The 17177-nt window shown below is 54.5% G+C and overlaps 1 protein-coding gene across 2 annotated transcripts in view; it reads left to right on the top strand.

Annotated features, from left to right (window-relative positions):
• The window catches only part of PTH1R (parathyroid hormone 1 receptor), a 123310-nt gene that overhangs the window by 90729 nt on the left and 15404 nt on the right, over positions 1 to 17177 (top strand). For both annotated transcript variants that reach the window (XM_044425188.1, XM_044425189.1), the window contains exons 6-9: positions 575 to 761; positions 5871 to 6024; positions 14888 to 14948; positions 16029 to 16095. In XM_044425188.1, the coding sequence (XP_044281123.1) occupies positions 575 to 761; positions 5871 to 6024; positions 14888 to 14948; positions 16029 to 16095 (469 nt within the window). The remainder of the gene's footprint in view (positions 1 to 574; positions 762 to 5870; positions 6025 to 14887; positions 14949 to 16028; positions 16096 to 17177) is intronic.

Here is a 17177-nt window from a genome sequence, read left to right as displayed (position 1 = left end):
AAAGTAAGACGATGCAAAGATCGAGCCCAGATCTCACTTCTTTCCCACTCTGGGCCCTGGCCAGGAAGTGAGCTGAACAGAGAGCAAGGCTGTGAACGCACAGAAGTGCTACACAATGCGTTACACAAAATGTACAAAGTACGAAACGCTTCGCACGAAGTACACAAAGCGCTTAATCCTTTGCCTGAAGTGGGCATAGCCCCCAAGTCAGGTTTGTGGAAGCAAAACTCGGCTTGCACAGAGGACATGTGGGCAGCCCCATAGATTCACTGGGGCCCAGGATGTCCACACGAACACTCAGCATGAGGTGGGCATGGGGCAGAGAGAAAGTGTGCCAGCGAGCAGGGGGCCAAGCTGGGGGGCGCTCCCATGGATTCCGACCCCAGCTGGTTTTCTGACGGGCAGCCGGCTGTGGATGCTGTTGGCCTAAGCGGTCTCTGGGTAATTTATGGGGTTGTTCAGCAATGGGACTCCGTTCCTGGCTGATGGGCCTTGCAGAGGTGGCGGACCTTGATGTCCAGCGCCCCTTCCTCTTTCCAAATGTTTCCTCTCCCCCCGCCCTTTCCTGATCCAGGCGTCTGCACTGCACCCGGAATTACATCCACATGCACCTGTTCGTTTCCTTCATGCTTCGAGCCATCAGCATCTTCGTGAAGGATGCGGTCCTCTACTCCGGCTCCGCACTGGAGGAGATGGAACGGATCTCCGAGGAGGACTTCAAGTCCATCGCTGACGAACCGCTGGTGGACAAGTCCTCGCTGGTGCGTATCCGTCTGGGGCAGAAACGTAGAAACAGAGCGAGTCAGAAGGGGTCTCCCGGGCCATCTAGTCTGACCCCCGGCTCCAGCCGGCTCCGCTCACGACATGCCCACCATGTGCATGTCCAGCCTGTCTTTGAGCACCCTCACAGATGGGGCCTCACCACCTCCTGGGGAAGCCCATTCCACACCCTGGGGGTCCTGACTGTCAGGAAGTGCTTCCTGGCTTCTAAATGGAACCTGGGTTCCTGGAGCTTGGCTCCATTGGAGAGTGTCCTGCCTTCCTCTGCAGGGGAGAACAGGTCTCTCCCCACCTCCGTGTGACACCCCCTCACATACCTGTATGTCGCCAACAGATCCCCTCTGAGTCTCCTCTTCTCCAGGCTGAAGAGACCCAGTTCCCTCAGCCTCGCCTCACACAGCATCCCTGCAAAGCGGCCACCAACCTGTGAGGCCGGTTCTGCAAACTCCATTGCTGGAAGGAGGACCAGGTTGAGTGATGAATTCTGTCTTCCGCTCTGAGATAGAGAGATATTTCTTTCTCTATTGCATTTATTGCACTGATCATTCCGGGTAGCTGCTGGCTGTCTTCCTCTCACGAGGAACCCAGGGGACTCGACATGCCCTCACTTCCAACACCCCTCTTTATATCGGAGGCCGCTGCTGTGAAATGACCCTGCCGCGATGCAAGGGCACGCAACGGTCTTCTCTAACGGCGTTCCTGCCCCATGTGCCGGACTGCAGTTCCCATCATTCCCAGCCAGGACCCCAGGGTGGGGGGTCTTGGGCGCTGTAGCCCAGCCGAGCTGGCAGGCAGCGGCTTGGGAGAGAACGGCCGGTGCCTTCGGGTCTCTTTTTAAGGCGAGGTTCCATCTGAGCAGCCGCCAGAGAAATCCTGGGTTCTCCCCGGCAGGAAAGGCTGTTGTGGCCACGGGGGTGGGCGGAAGGGGAGAGCAGCAAGGTGGCCTTAGCGGCCAGGTGGGGGGCCCCCGGCGGGGTGCCGCTGGAGGCTGGCTGGAGCGGTGGGTCGCCACACCTGGCTCTTGGAGCGCGGATCGGTGGGAGTGCCTCTTGCAAGCCACGGTCCCTTCGGTCCGCTGCCAGAGCTAAAACTGGGGACGGTGTCCATTGCCCAAGCCTTCCAACCTGCGGTGCCAGCAATGTCCCAGTTCCAGACACCGAGAGGCACGTTCCGTCTCCCACTACTGAGCCCAGCATCCCCATCTGGGGCAGGTCTCTGTTCTGCTCCCTGAAGACCGCCTTCCACATGTTCTCACAGCAGGGCAGAATCCATCGCCCTGCAGCTATCCTTGGAACTCCAGATCCCATCAGCCCCAGCCAGCAGGGCTAGTGGTCAGGGATGCAATCCACTGTCATCCCACCTGGAACTGACCCTGTTTTTCTCTGCTGTTCTCATGGAAGCAAAATTTCTTGGCCTTTATGGAGGGCATGAAAATACATCTTACCAGCTGGGTCTTTTAAAATAAGTAGCTAAGGTTCGGATGCCTTCACTGCTTTAATGTCTCCAGTCTCATCGTGGTGTGGTTTTATTTTTAAAAACGGGTGCATCCCACCATGAAGCCGTGTTTAGCACAAAACGCAGAATGTACATGGTAATTATGAATATTAAAAGCCAAGGAATTGAGCTCTGCCACAATTTTCAAGTGGCATTCATCATTTTTGCCATTCTGGAGTGATAAAAGCAGAGGATGTATAAAAATGACGCGAGCATAAAGGAAACAGTGGCAGCCTTATATCATGCTACAAATGAACATTATTTGCACAGGCAGGCGCATTTGTCATGTGTAGACTTTCCCCAAATGTCAAAATGCTATTATCATCATCATCATCCGTTGAAGAAATTCAGAAAAGTGGAAATTTTCTCAGATGACTGAGTTCCAGGTTGCATATGGCTTGGAAAGTGCAAAATTAGTGCATAGCCATTAAAACAGAAACGAAAATAATGCTTTACTCCATTGGACCTGCCCTGCAGGGCATCTCCAGAACTCTGCTCCTGGAATTCCCTTCCGAGTCCAGGACTGCATTTTTATTTCTGTGCTGGTTTATCATCCTTTTATTGTGCCACATTTACGCCCAGGTAGGACCCCACGGGGCTAGCGTAGCTCCGTTTTATCATTGCAACTGCCGTGTGAGTAGGTGAGTCTGCGCGTCCTTGGCTGGCCCAGATGCACCCGGTGGGCGTGATGGCCGAGTACGGACCAGAACCCAGGCCTGCGGGGTCCCTAGTCCAGCTGTCCGACCAGCACCCCACTCGGCTCGCTTTTGGCCTAAGTCCCGAATTCCCGTGCCTCGCCCTGAGAGAGGGAGACATCCTATGGCCTCGGGCATCATGCAGCAAGACCATGGGATCCTTTGGGTTCGGATCCAAGATTTTGCAGCCAACACTGGAATCACTGAGCTGGGAATCCACACCCCATCATCCTGAGCCCCCAAGGCAGCCACACGAAGACCTGCCCCCGCTGCTCTCTGAGCCTGGAAACTCAGCCTGGGAGGGGAATAAAGAGGGTGGCAGAAGCCGCGGCCTGAGCCTGCACCCCCCCCCCATTCACAGGCACCCCAGAGAGATGGCCAATGTATGGAAAATATATATGGAAAATGCAGAGTGAGACACGTGGGGAGGTGAACCCCCTCTGCCCCCCAGAAGCCTCTGATTCGGGGGCTTACGTTGTCAAGGGTGCAACCCGCAGCTCGGCAAGAGGTTTCCTGGCAGGCCAGTCCGTTCCATGGAGGTTGCCCGGCCTTCGATCCTGGCCCCGCTGCCTCCACTCAGTGCTGAATTATCTTTCCCACTGATGGACGGCAGGACAACACGCCTTCTGCACAGTGGCTGCTCTGCGTGGCCACTAGATGGCGCTGCCCCCCATTGAGATCCCAGTCCCGCCGAACAAGCCCAGTAGCCTTCTTCTGCTGGTCCCAGCAAAGCCGTTCCAGTGTGGACAGGTGACTGGTGATATGCGGAAGCCCAGAACGATTATCCCAGAGTTCATTTTTGGCATGGGAGCTTCACTCCCCCAGGGCCTTTTGGACATAACGGAGCACCAGAAAAAAATGGCACGCATCTTCGTGGCCCAACAAACTGTGAATCATGTTTTATGACCTGCCAGGATTTAGAGGACAAAATCCAAGCAGCTGCGAGAAATTAGCATCCTCCTTCTTGCCAGCATGAATTTGTAGGCCATGCTTCATCTCTTCCTGAATCCAAGATCGTTTCAGGACCCCTCTCATCCTGCCGGCCTATCAAGTATTTATATGACAATTGGTTAAAATGACATCCCACCTTTTCCAGGGGAGAAGATGGCCAAAAAGCAAAATAAAACATTTATTTATCATTTTGCACCCAGCATTTTTACCCCCCCCCCCCCCCCGGGCATCCTAAGGAATGCATAACAAATTGCTGAGGTGGTATTTTTTCACTTTAATAGCAGCATGCAGGGTCCCTGTGTGTGTCAGGAGCACCAGGCGTGGGGTGCTGGGGAGGGCGGAAGCCGTCTCACCCCGCCGTTCCCCCCTCTGTGCTTTCTGCCTCTTGAAAAAGCTCCAGGGTTTCTTGCTTTCCTCCCCTTCAGCCCAGTGAGGGTGCACAGGATGGGCAATAAGTTGCCCCCTGGGTGGGTGGTCCCAATCAGGCTCAGGGGGCCTGGGCCCCTTTGCCAAAGTGAAAGGATGGCGGTTGAGCTACATGCTTAATGCTGCCAGTTTAGTCCAGATGGATTCTTTGGAGGCAGAACAGGTAAGACTGGAATGTGGTCGGTTCATGAATGAATTCAACGAGAATGATGGGATGCTCCCAAGAAGAGAATGAAAATTTGCGATCTCTGCCCCCAGTGTATGGACGTGGAGGGGGGGCAGCCATGAAGGGGGTGGCAAAGGAGTGAAGCCAGTTCCCTGCACAACTAGCCTGAGACAGGCTGGGATATTTATGAATGGCAGGATGGCGTTCAATGTGGAGAAGTGCAAGGTCTTGCACTTGGGGGATAGGAATGGGTGTCATAAGTACAGGTTAGGGGACAAGTGGCTGGAGAGCAGCACTTGTGAAAGGGACCTCGGGTGCTGGTTGACTGCAGGATAAACATGAGCCAGCAGTGTGATGCGGTGGCCAAGAGGGCGAACGCCACCCGTGGTTGCAGAGCCAGAAGCTTGGCTTCCAGATTGAGAGAGGTGTTACTACCCCTCTATACAACTTTTCTCCAGTGAAGAAGAGCCTAATACTGGGAACAATAGATAGCAAAAGAAGGGGACGGCAGAGGATGAGGGGGCTGGATGGAGTCACTGAAGCAGTGGGGGTGAGCTTGAGTGGACTCTGGGGGATGGTGGAGGACAGGAAGGCCTGGAGGAATGTTCTCCATGGGGTCGCGATGGGTCGGACATGACTTCACGACTAACAACAACATACAACTTTGGTGCACCCGCAACTGGAGTATTGTGTTCAGTTCTGGGCTCCACATTACAAGAGGGATATAGCCAGGTTGGAATTGGTGCAGCGAAGGGCCACAAGGTTGGTGGCTGGTTTGCAGGGAAAGCCGTATGAGGAGAGACTGAGGGAACTGGGTCTCTTCAGACTGTAGAAGAGGAGACTCAGAGGGGATCTGTTGGCGACATACAGGTATGTGAGGGGGTGTCACACGGAGGTGGGTAGAGACCTGTTCTCCCTGCAGAGGAAGGTAGAATGCACTCCAAGGGAGCCAAGCTCAGGGAGCCAAAGTTCCATTTGGATGCCAGGAAGCACTTCCTGGCAGTTAGGACCCCGAGGGTGTGGAATGGGCTTCCCCGGGAGGTGGTTGAGGCCCCATCGGTGCGGGTGCTCAAGGATATGCTGGACATGCACATGGTGGGCATGTCGTGAGCAGAGCCGGCTGGAACCGGGGGTCAGACTAGATGGCCTGGGAGACCCCTTCTGACTCGCTCTGCTTCTATGTTTCCAGGAAACCGTACCCCCAAACTTCCTGCAGTCAGATCACACCTGCCTGTGCTTCCCAGCCAGCCAGGCTGATGAACAGCTCACTGGTCTCAGGGCCTGATCCTTCTTGGTGCTGAAGCAGGGTGCGTCGGGTGCTGGCACCCCGTCGTTAACGTCGCTTTCTCCTCCCTCAGGTGGGCTGCAAGATGGCCGTGACCCTGTTCCTTTACTTCTTGGCCACCAACTACTACTGGATTCTGGTGGAAGGCCTGTACCTGCACAGCCTGATCTTCATGGCGTTCTTCTCCGAGAAGAAGTACCTCTGGGGGTTCATGCTGTTCGGCTGGGGTGAGCCTCCCTCCCTCCCTCCCTCCCCTCCCCTCCCACCCTGTCCTTGAGGCCCAGCCACTTGTACAGGACCGGGGAGACCCAACCAGCAAGGAGGGGGCGCAGCTTATTCGGGGAGCTGCAACGGCGATGAAGCAGCCTAGAGTAATTCAGAAGCAGACTTGCGGATCTGCTTGACGAGGTTTCGAGGTGGCTGGATGGAGGGGGTGCAGTGGATGTGGGTTACCTGGATTTCAGCAAGGCCTTTGACAAAGTGTCCCAGGATATCCTGGTGGAGAAGCTGGGGAGTTTTGGGATACACCAGAGCACCGTCTGGTGGATTAGGGCATGGTTGACTGACCGAAAGCAGAAGGTAACCATTTGCGGGGAATCATCGGGATGGCGGCCAGTGACAAGCAGGGTCCCCCAGGGCTCTGTCCGGGGGCCGATCCTGTTTAATCTTTTCATTAACGACATGGAAGAAGGGGTGAACAGTCTGCTGATCAAATTCGCAGACAACACTAAAACTGGACCAGTGGCCACAACTGAGGAGCAGGTACTCCAGATCCAGAAGGATCTGGACAGACTATGGAAGTGGGCAGGAGACAACAGGATGGCGTTCAGTGTGGATAAGTGCAAGGCCTTGCACTTGGGGCATAGGAATATGTGTCATAAGTACAGGTTAGGTGACAAGTGGCTGGAGAGCAGCACTTGTGAAAGGGACCTCGGGGTGCTGGTCGACTGCAGGCTAAACATGAGTCAGCCGTGTGATGCGGTGGTCAAGAGGGCGAATGCCACCCGTGGTTGCATAGCCAGAAGCGTGGCTTCCAGATCGAGAGAGGTATTACTACCAATCTGTACAACTCTGGCGCGCCCGCAATTGAGTATTGTGCTCAGTTTTGGGCCCCTCATTACAAAAAGGATATAGCCAGGTTAGAATCAGTGCAGCGAAGGGCCACAAGGCTGGTGGCCAGTTTATAGGGAAAGCTGTATGAGGTGAGACTGAGGGAACTGGGTCTCTTCAGCCTGGAGAAGAGGAGACTCAGAGGAGATCTGTTGGCGACATACAGGTATGTGAGGGGGTGTCACACAGAGGTGGGGAGAGACCTGTTCTCCTTGGCAGAGGAAGGCAGGACGTGCTGCAACGGAGCAAAGCTCAGGGAACCAAGGTTCCATTTGGATGCCAGGAAGCACTTCCTGACAGTCAGGACCCCCAGGGTGAGGAATGGGCTTCCCCGGGAGGTGGCTGAGGCCCCATTGGTGCGGGTGTTCAAGGACAGGCTGGACATCCACATGGTGGGCATGTCGTGAGCAGAGCCGGCTGGAGCCGGAGGTCAGACTAGATGGCCCGGGAGGCCCCTTCTGACTCGCTCTGTTTCTATGTTTCTATGAAGTCGGGGGTGAAGATCTGTCTTGAGTGGGCAGGGCTTGCGGGGAAGGCCAGACTTGGACTTCCCAAGCTGCTTCGGAGAAGTCTGGGAGAAAAGTCCAGGGGGAAAACGAGCTCGTTCTGAGCTTGGCCGAGCCTGTTCACCAGTTACTCATGCGATGACTCCACCTGGTCAGAATTTTTGGGACAGCTGTTTTTTGATGACTACCAGACACGCTTGGCCATGCCTCTTGAGGTCCTGGAATGCAGTTGTGTGTAACAGGGAGAGACAACCACCTCTCGCCATAAGAGCTAAAAGTGGACACTCCTGGCAAGCCAAGTTTCCAGAGACCAGGGATGGTGAGGTGCTTCCTCACTGGCATCCCATTAATGCTCCACGGAATTGGTCTTTCCAGAGTTTGCGGACTTCCCCTCCTGCTTTCTGGTCCCCGAAAGCAAGCTGAGCCGAGAAGTCCACAAAAAATCGTGTAATGAAGCCTGCGCGACTGGCACTCTCCTTCCGCGACAAGTGAAGCCGCTCAAGGTCACAGCACAGGCTGTGGGAAAGGGGCAGCCGTGGTGCAGCAGGGCCAGAGTCATGGCAAGCGCTGCTTGAACCCAGGGCCGCTTGCCGGAACTCAGCCTCGTGCCTGTGGCAAAGCAGACCGAAGTCCAGGCAGCTGGACCCGGGAAATCCAGCCGATTCCCACCCTCAGACACCCCCATCCTCAGCGCTTGGCCTTGCTGGCATCTGGCATAACACACCAGATCCTCTGGGGGTGGGCTAAGACAACGCCGCCGGAGCTGGAATGAAGCAAGTGAAGAAGAGAGATGCTTGAAATGTTGCGAGCATCTGGAATCGGAGCACCAAGCATCTGCTGATTGCTTTGGGAGCTGCTGCTTCAAAGTCTAGCTTTGAAGATGATTCATTTAAAAATAAATCGATACTGCAAGAGCCTTGAAAGAATCAGCGATCTTTTCTCGCAAACAAACCGAATTCCCCCTCGCCTCCATACAGGTCCTGGAGCTGCAAAACTCGGTTCATAAGCAAAATCTGAGACTGTCCATCTTGAGGACAGAATTATTGGAAGCAGAAATACCAGGCGATGCCTGCCATTGGATAGCATCTCCCAGGGCAACCTTATGGCCTCTAGACTCCGTGTTGGGGTCTGCGCAGGATCCATGGATTCCCAGCTGCAGAGAGCTCCAAGGGAAAGGTCCGTCCCCAGAGCTGTGGGGCTTGGAACCCCCTTCCCACCCCCCCCCCACATCTGGGACAGACAGACCCACATCGGCTGCATCTCCGGAGTCGTAAGACCGACCTTGGAGAAGGGGCAGAGAGTGCAGGGGGCGAGACTGGGTCCGTCTCCTGGCAGCGCCCCATCCGCCTTCCCTCCCCTTTGCCGGGCAGGAGAAGCACAGAGGTGCGAACGGTGCCCCTTCTGCCCTGTACTGGATTCCTTGGAGGTCTCCGGGCAGCCCCATCAGATGCAGCCCCATCTGCATCATGGAGCCCCATCAGGTCAGCACCATGAGGCACCTCCGCCCAACTGTGAGTTCCTGGGAACGTCTTGAAGCCGCTCTCCTTCCCCCCTTCCGTTCCTCTGACCCGGGGGGGCCAGAATGCCTATTGAAGTCGGGCAGGAGTCGCCTGGGGGTTCCGATTTCTGCAGTCATGGAAGGCTGCAGTTGGGTTGCTTGGCTTGCAAAGCCCTTTGGCTTGTGTGTGGACCTTCAGGGGAAGGAAGGTGCCGGCTCATCACGAGTGAGGAGAGCCGTGGATGAACCTGGGCGACACGCGAGGCATTTGGAGAGAAGTTCAGCAATGTCAGCATCAAGAACTGCCTTTCTGGACCAGATCAAAGACCTGGCCATCTGGCATCCGGTCCAAGAAAGGTTCAAGATGATGACCCCAGGACAATCGTATGGGGGACATAACACACGGTCACTCACAATCTGCTCTGTTTGGCCCAGGGCATTAATTGTGCGTGTCCCTTTGAGGACAACCCTCCCCACAAAATTGGACAAAAGTCTTGTTGCAGGCCTGGGCTAGGATCCCGGCCAGGGAGTGACAGGTAACCTTGCCAATGAAGCCATCAAGTTGCCACGACACCAGATGGGAATCTGCGTTCGCCAGTCCGAGCAAGAGACTTACCTTGCTCCTCAGCTGCTGATCCTTCAGTATATGGTACCTCCGCACAGAAAGGTTCAGCTCCAAGCCAGATGCAGCTTCACGTCTCCTGCACCGGCTTTAGCAAATCCATTTAAGAATTACGTGTGGCAGATCCTGAATTAAAGGTCATCTAAACTCAGAATCATGGTATGGAAGGGGCAGCTACAACCAACGAGCCCAACCCCAACTCAGTCCAGGGCTCCAGCTTCCAGCTTTCCTCAGAGATGGCTGTCCAGCTGCATCTTGAAGGTCTCCATGGTGAGAGAGCCCACCGTCTCCGTAGGTCCTCTCCTTTCCCAACTCCCCTGAACAGTTTGTTGTCTAAGCTCACTACCAAGCACCGTTTGTGCATGAGGAATGTGATGGACCGAAGATGCCGTTTCCCCTCAATGCTCTGCTGATTGGCCAGCAAGCCTGAGAGAGCCTGCGTTTGGCACAGAAGCAAGAAGGAACATTAGAAAACTTTTAACTCCGCAAGCAATTTCTGCTGCTTTTGCTGAAGTGGCCAAGGAATCCATCTCTCCTTTGATGTCTTCTCCAGAGATGAAATCTAAGGAAGTACCGGACAGGCACAAGTGGGCAGAGATCCCTGGCGTGTTACTGTGAGAATCCTGCTGAATTCTGTCACCTTGGCTCTTCAGAAAGCCACAAGAACACAAGGAAATTAAATTAATTGAATTATAATTGACGGTCCTCATCTATTAAAAATTGGTGTCATGGAGTCTAGCACTGAGTGCCAAGAAATTCCTTATGTCGGGCTACGATTCCGCCCAGCACAATGCTCGTTACTGCTGAGGACCTCGGATGCAACAGCAGATTCCTACCTCTCTGGTTTTCAGTCTCCCAAGCTTTGGTTGCTGCTTGTCCTCAGCAGTAGTGGCAGATTTTATTTTCCTGGGCTCCAAGATCACCGCAGACGGGGACTGCAGCCAAGAAATGAAAAGACGCTTGCTCCTGGGGAGGAAAGCTATGGCAAATCTAGACAGCATACTAAGAAACAGAGACATCACCCTGCCGACAAAAGTGCATATAGTCAAGGCTGTGGTTTTCCCAGTTGCAATGCATGGCTGTGGAAGCTGGACCACAAGGAAGGCTGAGCGCCAAAGGATTGAGGCCTTTGGATTGTGGTGCTGGAGGAGACTCTGCGAGTCCCTTGGACCGCAAGGCGATCAAACCGGTCAGTCCTAGAAGAGATCAACCCCGACTGCTCTTTAGAAGGCCAGATCCTGAAGATGAAACTCAAATACTTTGGCCACCTAATCAGAAGGAAGGACTCCCTGGAGAAGAGCCTGATGCTGGGAACAGTTGACGGCAAAAGAAGGAGGGGACGGCAGAGGATGAGGTGGCTGGATGGAATCACTGAAGCAGTTGGTGTGAGCTTGAGTGGACTCCGGGGGATGGTGGAGGACAGGGGGGCCTGGAGGAATGTTGTCCATGGGGTTGAGATGAGTCGGACACGACTTCGCGACTATCACGACATGGCATGTCCTCAGCAGAGAACTCTTCCTGAGCTTCTCTGGTTGCTTTAGTGGTGGGCTTCCGGAGCAGGTCTCAGGGATGAGGAGCTGAGAGGCCTTTCACCGATTGGCTGTACAATGTGAGCGAGAAGGAAGCCAGACCAGTAAGCCAGCTAGCTGTGCGCCCAAGGGGAGAAAGCCACCGTGACTGGCTGGCTGCAGAGGGGTCAGCACAGGCTCAGGGCTGGAGGGGAAGTTGGATGTGTGGCTGGGAGACAACTCCACATGGACCTGCTCTCCAGCAAGGAACCAGTAACGACCTACAGGGAGGGCCTGCAGTCCGGTGCAGGTTCCAAAACGGCTTCTGGTGGTCCTGGCCTTGGCCCGGAGAAAGAAATGCCATGATTTGTTTCCTGGAGACCTGGAACCTCCACCTTCGGTGGCTCTCGCAGCACTTGAAGCCCCAGGGGACTGTCTGGCTGCCCCATTTAAGCAGCCAGTCCCTCTTCTCAAACCTCAACGCATCTTCTTTCCTTGCTTGCTCGCTTTGATTTATATCCTGCCTTCCTCACTAAGATCCCCACACGGCTCAGCACCTTTTAAAATCCTGGCTCTAAAATTGCACATATATGATATAATCCAATAAAACCATCAGCATGAATGTTCATCAGAATCAGTCAAAAAGCAAGCAGAGCACTTGCCGATCTCCCCAGACCTCGCACCTTTTTTCAGCGCCTGAAGGACAGCCGCGTGAAAGACAGCCGAGTCCCCATGGAAGGGCGTTCCAGATCCGGCGTGGCATGTCCTCTGCTTGGAAGACAGCCTTCTCCTACTCATTTTTACCCAGATGTAAGTCCCAGGAGTTGGGCAGGCCTCCTCTGAAATAAGCCCCAGCTGAGGCCGCTCCAATTGAACGGTTTCTAGCAGCGTTGTTGGTCAGCGTTGTGGCGGCCGCCAGATCCCATGCATCTCTGGGCCAAGCTGCCCATGGGAACGGAGGGGGTCAGCCGGGGGGGACGCAGCATCGCTGCATCAGAGGAAAAGAGGCCAGGCTGAAACACGAGAAAGCACAGGTCGGCCTGCACCGAGTTCAGAGATAAGCCGGGCGCATCCACGGGGATTGGAGGAAGAATGCACGCGTCGTCTCGGGCAGCCTGTCTCTGCGGACGCGGGATGCTGAAATGCCGGACGCCACGGAAGCGAGTTCTGGGGGGCAGAAGTGCTCCATTTCTGGGTGCAGAGGAGTTATCGGGCCTCACTGGAGGTGGAGAAAGATTTATTTCATTTCTAGCCCACCCAGTAACCAAAGCTCTGGGCGGTTTATGACAAGGTATAAAGCGAAACAATAAGATGTAATAGAAACATCATAACAGCAAAATGAATTCAGAATAGCTTAAAATACAGGAAAATGCAGTTTAGAAATGCAATGAAGACCCAGCAAAGAAGACGAATCGACTGCATAGTCCCCTCGGGCCCCTGGATAGTGACAGAGATCTTTAAAGGCCTCGCACAGTGGCCTGCCTTGACCTGGCGCCAAAAGGATGGCAAGGATGGAGTTCCAAGGATTGGGAGCCACCACCGAAAAGGCCCCTGCCCCTCCTTGCCACGCTCTGAGCTTCCTGAGGGGTTGGTCCTTGGAGGAAGGTCCCAAAGGCTGAGACAAGTGCTGGGGAGATCGGGGTTGGGAGAGGCACTGTGCCGTGTTCAGCGGAGTTTCCAGCCCGAGAGTTTATCCCCTGGCAGATTCTTCTTTGCTTTGTATGAACCTGGCCCACCTGGAGTGATGCTGTTGGAGCCAAGAAGGCCCGGACTCACCTGCACCAGATTTTTATGTTGGAGGACTTTCCAGTCAGTTCTGGTTCCAATCACTGGTCTCGCGAATGTACACCTTGGCATCCTAAATTTAAAAACCAACAGAGAAAATCGATCCTGCAAGACGGAAGTGGCCCACCCCTTCCCCAGGCAGCCTTCCCGTCGTGTCCATGCTTAGTCCGAAATTTGGGCAAGGGGGAGGGCACTCCGTCAGAGCTCCGCACCCCTCCCCTTTGCCCGCCGAAGCCGAGACCAACCTGACGTTACAGGGCCTGTATTGTACACACCGTGTGTATGACCGGGAGGCGCATGGCACATACAGAGTGGGCAGTACAGAACTCACTTCTGGCAGTGCTCCTTGGGAGCTTTCCGTCTTGGAGGAAGCGTTCACGTGCGCATGCTTCAGTCGGGAGCCGAGCTCCCTCCTCCGGGCAGTCCAAAGCCGCAAACGGTTTCCCTCGCAAAGCGCTCTTTCCGGCTCCCAAGCACAAAGCCCCCAAAGAGACCTCTGAGCAGGGGGGTCTGCTGATGCGATGCAGTGCTGACCTCCCATCCCCCTGGGGGCGCCCCTGCTCGTCTGCTTGGCCCACCTGGTGTCCATCTCGGTCATTTCCAGGAACGGCCCAGCTTGGCAAAGCAGCCAACTTGGATAGAACCCCCTCTGCCTCCTCCGTCTCAGGGTCTTCACCTAGCCCATCCTCCCCAGTCATTGCCACGTTCCAAGTCCAAGCCATCCGGGATGCAGAACGATTGCCCAAGACCACCACCGTCCCACTCCCAACAGTTTGCGTCCGCATGCGAAAAACTGGTCTGTAAAACCTGCAGACATCCTGTGTCACAGGTGGTGTGCCTGGAATCCTACTTTGGCCCTCTCAGTGTCTGTCAATCACCACAACTACCTTTCCCTTTGTCCCCCTTCATTTGCTGTTTCCCCAAATGCCCCCCCCCCAGTTTGAAATGCCCCTGCGAGTCTGCAGCGCCTCTCCTCAAAGTCCTTGCTAGCAGGAAAAGCTTTCCGCTAAAAGGTGTCGTGTGTCGGCGGCGTGTGCTGAGCCAGCTGCATTTTATTTACTTTTCAGCCATCCGGTTTATCTGGGCTCCTGCCCCGTCTTATCTGGCGTGACAATCCAAAGTATTTTGCAGGGATTTCAAGCTTATTTTCCCGTTTCTTTCATCCTTCGATCTTGGCTCTTCCCGGAGACATGGTGGGGCCCCTTGGGATAATGCTCCTGCTTCTGGGGGTGCTGCCTGGTCATTTGGGCAGCACCCATCTGGCTGAGATCAAGATCGAGCGATCTGCAGGGGCTGTGATGGCGAAGGCCACGAGCATTGAAAGAGTCCTTGCAGGTTTTACATTAAAATCGCTTTTCCTGGCCTGGTGACCTCCAGGTGTTTTGGACTTCAGATCCCACCCACCCCAGCAGATGTGAACAGTGGTCAGGGATGCTGGGAGTCGTAGTCTAGAACATCAGAGTGGTCTGAAGGTGCATTCAACATGTTGAAGCTAAGCAGGTCCGAAGCTGGCCTGAGCTCGGAGGGGAGACCCCTGGGAACCGCTTGGGGCCACCTTGAGTGCCGCAAGGGGGGGAAGGGGGGGTAGAAATATAATAAATAAATAAATCAGGGCGCTGCCAAATTGGGAAGGCCTGCCCTAGAAAATGAAGAGGCGGTTACCATCAAAGGAGTGGCAGACCCTTAGCCTGTAATTTGGCCTTGGTTTTTATGGGGGGTGGGGTGAAGATCTGTTTTTATTGGGGGATGGATAGGTAAAAAGGTTGGGGTGCGAGGGACGTTCTTGGCAGCCGAGTGGCCGGGAGTCGCAGTCTGAATCGAGATGGACTAGTTGAAAAGAGTAGGAAGTAGCCGAGGTTGCCAGCTGGGTGGGGGGTGAAATAGGGGGTCGAGGAGTTTGCTCTCATAGTAGTGACTGCCTTGAATTGATCCAAGCAGCGGCTGACCGACTGATTAGAATCGCAGTGGTAATTCAGACAGTGCTCCTGAGGATCTTGCTCACGGCTGGAGTCGGGGTGCTTCTCCCTCACAACCACCTGTGTGTTTTCCACTCTTTTCCAGGACTTCCTGTCGTGTTTGTCACAGTTTGGGCCACTCTAAGGGCAACCTTAGCAGACAGCGGGTACGTCCGAGGCAGGGCTGAGCATCTGCTTCTTCTGCTTTTTAATCCTTCTTTGAGTCGCTCGAGTATTGATCTCAAATCCTGACAATGAAATGAATAACCACGCTGCGGTTTTGGTCAGTATCGCGCTCTGGGATATAGCCAGTGCAAACAGTCTGTAACGGGGACAGAGAATTGCTTTCAGCCAGCAGCCCTAATTGCATTTTGGAGAATTCTCCAGTGGTGGGCAGAACCAAAGCAAAAGCAGCAGGGCTAAAAGGTCAGAAATACTGGGTTATTTTGGTATAAAGCACTTACGGCCAGTAACTAAGGCTTCCTGAGGAACTTCAGCCTTTTAGAGTCCGGGAAATGTATGAAATGTCAGAAAACCACCGGACTAGCAGGGCCGTGCCAGCTTTCACGCTTCCTGGTGATCCTGACCAGGAAGCTGAAAGTATACCGATTCACACATCCTTATGCAACGGGCTAGGAACGATGCTGGCCTGCCTAACCCAGGATTGGCCAGTGCTGCACTCTGGGGAGTCAGGCGGGGGTTTTCCAGCATGCGAAGCAGGGACTGAATTGCTAAGCTGAGCTATAGCACCTGCCCTATGATAGGTTGAGCCCATGATTGGTTGGGCCATGGGTGCTTAGTCTCATGATCAGTTAAGCTCATGATAGGTTGGGCCTGTGGTAGGTTAGGATATGATTGACTGGGCCTGTGGTAGGCTGGGCCCATGATTGGTTGGGCCATGGGTGCTTAGTCTCATGATCAGTTAAGCTCGTGATAGGTTGGGCCTATGGTAGGTTAGGATATGATTGACTGGGCCCATGATAGCCTGGGCCCATGATTGGTTGGGACATGATAGACTGGGCCCATGATAGGTTGGGCTGTGATTGGCTGGGCCCAACCTATGATATTCCCCACCAAACTGCATATTTATTGTGTATTTTATTTTATGTTGTGAGCCGCCCCGAGGCTTCGGCAAGGGGTGGCATAGAAATGTTTAAATAAATAAATAAATAAATAAATAAATAAATAAAGAGAGAAGCCTCCAGAAGCACTTCTGGTTGCTGAGCTCATAACGGGGCCTTTTGCAGGTGCTGGGATCTGAGTGCCGGCTATTTCAAGTGGATCGTCCAGGTGCCCATCCTTGCAGCCATGCTGGTGAGTCGGAGAGGCCCAGGACTGGGGGGGGGGGGGGCAGAGCGTGCAAAAGTTACATGACTGGAAGCGGGGCAAACTTCCGGCCTGGGGCAAGCATCAGGCACAACGAGGTGTCTTGTCCCAGGCGGCAGCATATCAGGGGAGCAAACGGTCATGGGGGAGAGAAAGGCGGAGATGTGGGGCCAGCAGCCAGACATTGCAGCGTGGAGTCTCACCTGCAGGACACTTAATTCCCCAAACAGTCAGTCGAACCTCTGTGGCCATTGAACCCGTGCGGTCCTCATGGGGGGCATTTTTGAGGATCCTCCTGCCCCGAGCCCCACTTAGGGTCCCCACCCACCCCCATTTAGGATATTCTTGAGCTTCCGCAAGGCTCGGGCTTTCCCCAAACCTTCTGCCATGTGGGGGACGCTGCTTTGCCTGCCTGAGGAAGACCCCTCGCTTCCGGGCGTAGGGAGAAGGAGGAGGGATTCGCCAGCAGGAAGGGCGACTGCAGTTCCCCTGCGAGTCCAGGAAATGCTCCCCGGCATCCTCTGGACAGGTCTGCTTCCTAATCAGCACATCGAATCTCCGTTGGAGCATTAGCGCTGGCAGCATCTCGGACTTCGGCCTCCTTGCAGAGCCTTACCTGCATCTGGCCTGCACCACTTCGGGCTGGGGGAGAAGCTCTTGCAAGACTGAACACTCATCTGTTCACAGCTCCCCCCCCCCAAAAGAAAATCAACTGGTCGGGAAGGAAGCAAGCCCTCGCTAGCACACTCATTTTCTGCGGGAGGGGATCGCTTTATGTTTTGCTCCAAGAACCAATCTTAGCCTAGGCATGTGGCCCAGGGTGGGCATCTTCAGGCCCTGGGGCGGGCGGGGGGGTGAATCATTTCAAAATTCCCCTTTTTCCAAATTTTGCAGTGGAGCTGTCCAATAAGAATTCTAAAAATGTGCGGTCACAGGGAAAGGGGAAACGAAATGCAAAGCTGAGCAACATAACGTTCCGAACTGAATTTAATTAGAAACACCGCTTCAAAATGTGCGTCTAAAATGCAACACACAGAAAAGCGCATGTAGATTTTGAAGCCAACTTTTTA

This window comes from Varanus komodoensis, unplaced genomic scaffold (genome assembly GCF_004798865.1).
Source record: "Varanus komodoensis strain SLA01 unplaced genomic scaffold, ASM479886v1 scaffold15, whole genome shotgun sequence".
NCBI lineage: Eukaryota > Metazoa > Chordata > Lepidosauria > Squamata > Varanidae > Varanus > Varanus komodoensis.
Note: the sequence above shows the minus strand (reverse complement) of the source record. Positions and strands in the feature narration are given on the sequence as shown.